The sequence below is a fragment of the Corapipo altera genome, unplaced genomic scaffold, assembly GCF_003945725.1.
Source record: "Corapipo altera isolate COAL_440 unplaced genomic scaffold, ASM394572v1 2b, whole genome shotgun sequence".
Lineage (NCBI taxonomy): Eukaryota > Metazoa > Chordata > Aves > Passeriformes > Pipridae > Corapipo > Corapipo altera.
In genome coordinates this window covers 36,334,750-36,340,652 of record NW_020884874.1, presented here as the reverse complement: position 1 = coordinate 36,340,652, position 5,903 = coordinate 36,334,750, and the positions used below count along the sequence as shown (strand labels likewise).

General features: G+C 46.1%; 1 protein-coding gene across 1 annotated transcript; it reads left to right on the top strand.

Annotated features, from left to right (window-relative positions):
* Positions 1–417: 417 nt before the first annotated feature.
* PDCD2 (programmed cell death 2) lies at positions 418–5,399 on the top strand. Its single transcript, XM_027670037.1, has 6 exons — positions 418–736; positions 827–1,078; positions 1,628–1,813; positions 2,843–2,958; positions 4,198–4,314; positions 4,962–5,399. Exons 1-6 carry the CDS (start codon positions 436–438, stop codon positions 5,130–5,132), a joined length of 1,143 nt encoding a protein of 380 aa, XP_027525838.1. The 5' UTR covers positions 418–435; the 3' UTR covers positions 5,133–5,399.
* The last annotated feature ends 504 nt before the right edge of the window (positions 5,400–5,903 follow it).

The window sequence follows — 5,903 nt, the reverse complement described above, 5'->3', positions numbered from 1 at the left end:
GAAAAAACCCATTGCTGGCTGGCTAAATGCAAGGCAAGGCATTCATAAGGAATGAAGAGCACAAATCAAACCTTGGGCAATAACCAGGACTGCTAATTGTGTTGCGTTTTGTGTTTCGGTATTTTTTTGTTTGGGTTGGGTGTGGGTTGGTTTTTTTTTGAGGCAACTTGGCATTATTTTAATTACTTCATGAATGTTATATTTAAACACTGAATTAAAGCAGCGCCGTTAACGTGTGTCTGTCTGTCATCTTTTCCCCCCCCCCTTCCCGTCGCTGACTGCGGTGCCCGTTACACATCCAAAGCGTGGACAAGCGCGGGGAAAAGGGGAGCGAGGGGGCGGATCACGGGAAGGCCGGGGGCGGGCGCTGGGGCGGGGCGGGCTGTTCCGGGGAGCGGCGGCCACTGTGCGCGGGGCCCGGCCGGCGGAGGCAGCATGGCTCCGGGAGTGGAGCTGGGTTTCGCGGCGGCGGCGGCCGGGCCGGGCGGGGCGTGGCGACTGCGCAGCGCCTACTTCCCCAGCAAGGTCGGGGGGCGGCCGGCGTGGCTGGGCGAGGCCGGGCTGCCGGGCCCCGCCGCCCTGCGCTGCGGCCGCTGCCAGCGGCCCTGCGCCTTCCTGCTCCAGCTGTACGCGCCGCTGCCCGGCCGCTCCGACGCCTTCCACCGCACCCTCTTCGTGTTCGCCTGCCGCGGCCCCGCCTGCTACCGCGGGTCGGGACCGCGGGGGCCCTTCCGCGGTGAGGCGCAGGGAGGGAGGGAGGGAGGGAGCGGTGGAGGGGCGAGGGCGGCCGGCCCCCTCCGCGCTGACCAGCGCTTGTCTCCCGCAGTGTTCCGGAACCAGCTGCCGCGGCGGAACGACACGTACCCCGAGGAGCCGCCCCCCGAGGAGCCGCCCCCGGGCCCGGCCCCCGCGCCCCCGGGGCGGCTGAGCGGCGGTGCCGCGCTGTGCCGCGTCTGCGGCTGCCCCGGGCCGCGCTGCTGCGGCCGCTGCCGCCGCGCCGCCTACTGCGGACCCGAGCACCAGGCGCTGGACTGGCGCCGCGGGCATCGCCGCTCCTGCGGGCAGCAGCCGGCCGGAGGTGGGTCCGGGGCAGCAGAGACCTCCGAGGCGGGGGAAACCACGTGCTACCGGGTGGTTAAATGCTGGAGGTGTGCTTGATGCGCTCGTGGAAACTTTTGGCTACTCGCAGCATGCCATAGAAAAAGTATGAGAAGTGTTACGGCCATCAGGGCACCTGATGCACACTTCACTTGTCTGCGTGTGCTAGTTAGAAGGAGATGTGCACTGAGCTGCCAAGCTGCAGGTTTTGAGTTTTAAAAATGCACCGAGCTGCGAAACTGCAGGGTTTGGGGTTGTAAAATGCTGCTGCTAGCACTGTTTAGTCTGCCTTCCACGTCACTTAGGTTTACAGTATGTTCAAAGCAAAATACCTGTTGTAGTTCTCCACTGTCCTTAATATAGTGTGTTTCTTACCTTCTAGTCACATCTAGCAGTGATGTAAATCGTTCTTGCTCATACCATGTTTGTACTGTATTGTTGCTATGTAGTTTGCTGTGTGGCTTTTGGGGGGGAAGGACGTGAAATACGAGATGACATTGTGAAGTGGTACCTGTTTTCTGTTCTGTAGATGACTCGGTGGATGCAATTCCAGAGCATAATGAATTCCTTTTTCCAGAATATGAAATTTTGATAGAACCCGAGGAACCAGAATTTCCTGATGACAGCACTATAGATCCTGGTGATGAACAAGTAGCTGTAGAGACATCAAAGGACCTGAAAGAACAAGAGGAACTTGGAGCTACAGGCAGTGGAGGTCAGAAATAAGATGCTGCCTGTAATTCTTCACAATGAAGCCTGTATCACATCTTTAAAATATAAAATACTGTGATTTTTAAGTGTTCATTGTAAACTACTGGTGAAAAAGGGCTAATTCTACACTCATTTATGATGCAAGTTTGTTGTAGATGTTCCATAATATAAGTTGCTTTTATGGGAGAGACTTACTAAGCCCTGACCCCAGAAGCTGTTGAAGCAGCTGTTGCTGCAGGTAGCTTGTAGTTACACTGTGTCCCTGCATACTTCCAATAGGTAAGGAACAACTCAAGTGAGGAGGACTGGACCTTGAGCTGCTGGATGCTGTTGGAATTGGGAGATTAAATTAGACTGTCTTGGCTTGACTTGGTTCCATTTGTCTTAATTTATAGAAAATACTTAAAATCTCCTTGTCTGTGCTAGAAAAAAAAAAATGTTTTGAGGCTATTTTAATTGACCTTGAATTAAGCAATTGAAGTGCAGGTCCCTTCTTCCCTGCTCCCCCCAAATTCATGATGTGTTTGCAACACTAGCTTTGAACACACCCAGGATGGAGAGTTTGTGGTAGTGCAGGGGAAGGATGCTGGGTTCCCAGCTGTGCCTTGCTGTGGTCCAAAGCTGTCTCAAGACTGTTTAGTGCCCTGAGTTGATGTGAATCTTGTTGTGTGACAGATACACTGCTCAGTACTAGAAACTGAAGTCTGGCACTGTTGTGCTTTTTCAGATGTCATACCCTGAAGGTTCTGCAGTCTCAGTGATACCCACTGGGAGCCATAAACTGTAATCAATTAACTCCTTCCCTTTTCCAATGTTCCAGTACTGACATCTATGTTTAAAATGCAACTAAAACTAGTAAATGAACCTGTGTGTGACCAAATTTTAACATGCCACAAAAAGAAAGAAATCTTTGAGTGATTTATGCAACCAATGATTTGTGAAGCAAAATGCATTTACAGGTGCTAATATAGTTTTTAATTTTTTACTGTCTTGTATTAGCCCGTAACTTTTGTTGTTCTTTTTTCTTGTTCAGGTGAAGCACTTCAGTCCTTAGATGAAGAGACACTGGAAGCATTGGCAAAACGTGAGACTGAAGAAGACAAGATATTCCAAATGTTTAAAGAAAAAGTAGCTGCTGAACCAGAGCAGGTCAGAAGATGGGGTGGCCTTAGAACTTTGTGATTCTGGCACAGCATCGTGCTGCACCTGCAACATGTTTCACTGCCTTTTGTACCTAGTTAGAAATGAGGATGCCTCCTCACCCTCCACACACCTAACCAACACACCCTCATTTCCTTATGTGCACAACATAAGTCATGCTGAAGTAAGAATTCAGCACCTGCTCATCTATCTTAAACAGAAGTTGGTCAGGATGAGATGGCACAGGGGTGCTGGACCCCCCAGAGCGTGGGAAGACCTGCCATCCTGTGACCTGCCATCCTTTGGTTCTAACCAAAGGACATGGTGAACCACTGCATTATTCCCTAGCCTGTGGCCCTGTTGGCTTTCCTTCTCAGCAGAAAGAAAACTGCAGAGAAGAGTTCTATCATTGTCACCAGCTGCACTGGGAGGTGGTGTGGCTTTTTTAAGGTTGAAGAAATTAGTGATAGCTTTAAAATTTTTACTATTTCAAACAGAAATTCCCCCCTCATACTATTTCTTGCTATTACAAGAGGCTGAGTCAGTCACATTGTCAAACAAAAGCATGGTCCCTGGTTCCATTCAGAGGAAACACAGGCCTAAATCCGTGAAAGTGGTGGAGGAAGAAGAAATTCTCTCAATTTTTTGCCTGGTACCCGAGGGGTTAAGGTACATATACAAAAAGTATATGAGTGTCTCCTTCTCTGCTTTAAGTATGTGCATCACCTCTCTCTGATCATCCCTGTACTGACTGATCTGCGCAATGTCCTCTTGTTGATAATGCCTGATTTGATATGAACAGGAAAACTAAGGATACATCTGAAAATGCCTCCTTCTTGGGCATTAGGACAATCCAGTTGCATTTAGATGCAGTAATGCATAACAAGAAGAGCTGGGTTGCATTCCTGACTTTGTGTGCAGTTCTGTGTGCTAATTATCAAGCTGCTCTTTCCCCATCTCAAAACTGTAACATACATTTCTGGGTCCCTTGATTAGGGAAATGCAAATAATTGGAATTTATCATTGCAATTTATCCCTGGATCATTGAAAAAGTGTTGCATAGTTAAGAAAACACATATAAAACAACCCATCTTATTTAGAATACCATGTTTGCAAATGATATTTTGCCACGGTTATTACTTAAAGGATCTGACCTTATTCTGCACTGTCTACAGCTTTGTCTAGCTGTAAATATCAATTTTATACCAAAAGATAGTAATGAGGACTTAAACTTTTGCTCTATTTCAGATTATTAGATACTGCAGAGGAGGAGAAGGCCCAATCTGGGTGTCAGGTGAAAACAGGCCTGAAGAAAAAGATATCCCAAATTGTTTATGTGGTGCCAAAAGGATTTTTGAATTCCAGGTATGTAAACTCATTTAAAAATGATACAGGTAATGTACTTCAGACTTAACAGGATCTGATTGTATAGGTGTTGGCTTGTAGTTAGAGCAAGAAAGTTGAAGTTGCTTCATACTAACTATGCTAAATGATTGCACAGAGCCTTTATTTACTATTGTAACTGCTTTTTCCACCAGATAATTTGCACTATCCATAAAATGGTGCTCTTGTGAATCTGGAACCGTCTCTTAAGTAACAGGAGTCCAGTATTATATATTTAAAAAAATTCACGATGTGAATTGTAAATATGTCTGGCTGGAAGTATTCAGCTGTGAAATTTTGAATGCTAGTGATGTACGCATGGTGAATACACTTCATGTCATGCGAAGGTAAAACATAGTCATGAAGGTAATTTCAAATGGAGTGAGGCTCAGAATTGGGGCAAGGCTTATAAGGTCAAATAAAACTTCTATAGATGAAGTAAGTAGGGCCATGCCTTTGATTCTCTAGGCATCTACTACACTGCTTTGGGAATTTCAAATTTATTTTATTTGAGCTGGTGCATGAAGTCACTTCTCTTACACCAAATGCAGGATCCTTCTTCAGAAAGAGAAACAGGGAGAACGGAGAAAGCTGTGGCTTGCCTCTAAACCTTTTGGTTTTCTTTGAAGATTATGCCACAGCTCCTGAACTACCTTCAAGTTGACAGCCTTGGAGAGAGCATTGACTGGGGAACACTGGTGGTGTACACTTGTGCTAACAACTGCGGTGGGGCACACGAATACCTGGAAGAGTTCATATGGAAACAAGACTATTCCGTGGGCCATGTTTTACCAAGTTGAGTCATCTAAATGGAATACTTGCCTTATTTCATTGCATCTCTGCACTATGCAAACAGGTAGTTGAACTAGAAGTCACTGTTAACAGCGGATCTTGTAACAGTGATAAAACTGCTATAACTAGACCTCGACAGCCTCTCTCTTGTGCTCCGGGGAAGCTTTTACTTCAACCTGGTAATGAAGCCAGATGTGTTTGTTCTGTGAGTTTCATTTCAAATCTCATTTCTCAACGTTTAAATAAAGATGAAAAGCTTTGGATTGGTGAAATTATCTTTTGTTGGTGATAGAACTTCAAAAACCTAAAGACTGGTGTTTGTCAGGACTTCGTGCTACTCAAAAATTAACATTCATTCAGAGAAAAGCAGACTACTGTAAACTCACGAGTGCTTATGCTCAGGAGCTGTACAGGAGTCATAGCTAAGACAAAGCTGCATAGCTTTTTGATGTGGAACTTCAGTCCACTTCTCTTTCTGAACAGGTGCACTCAGTCTAATTTGACAGTTCTTACATGTTCTGATTGAGTGGTTAGTGGAGATAAAATGCACAAAATTAAGTGTTTATCTGACTTAAACTATTTCTGCATGGGGCTAATAGTTTTAACCCAGTTATCTGGTGCAGAAGCAGTTTTAATAAAGTGAGCCATACCAGAACACATTTGTCTTGTTACATACTGCCTGTAGCAGCAGATTTTCAAGCTGAATTGTACCTTAAGTCTGCCAGCTTTGGTAAAGTTTAAAAATAAGTGCCCTCTGCAGGGATCCTTCTGCTATTTGA

What these genes read in the sequence shown, in the direction of transcription:
- PDCD2 (XM_027670037.1), top strand. Translation starts at nt 436, where the DNA reads ATGGCTCCGGGAGTGGAGCTGGGTTTCGCGGCGGCGGCGGCCGGGCCG. An exon ending in CGGGCAGCAGCCGGCCGGAG is followed by an intron (nt 1,079 to 1,627) that starts GTGGGTCCGGGG and finishes TCTGTTCTGTAG; the next exon opens with ATGACTCGGTGGATGCAATT. An exon ending in AAAGGATTTTTGAATTCCAG is followed by an intron (nt 4,315 to 4,961) that starts GTATGTAAACTC and finishes TTTTCTTTGAAG; the next exon opens with ATTATGCCACAGCTCCTGAA.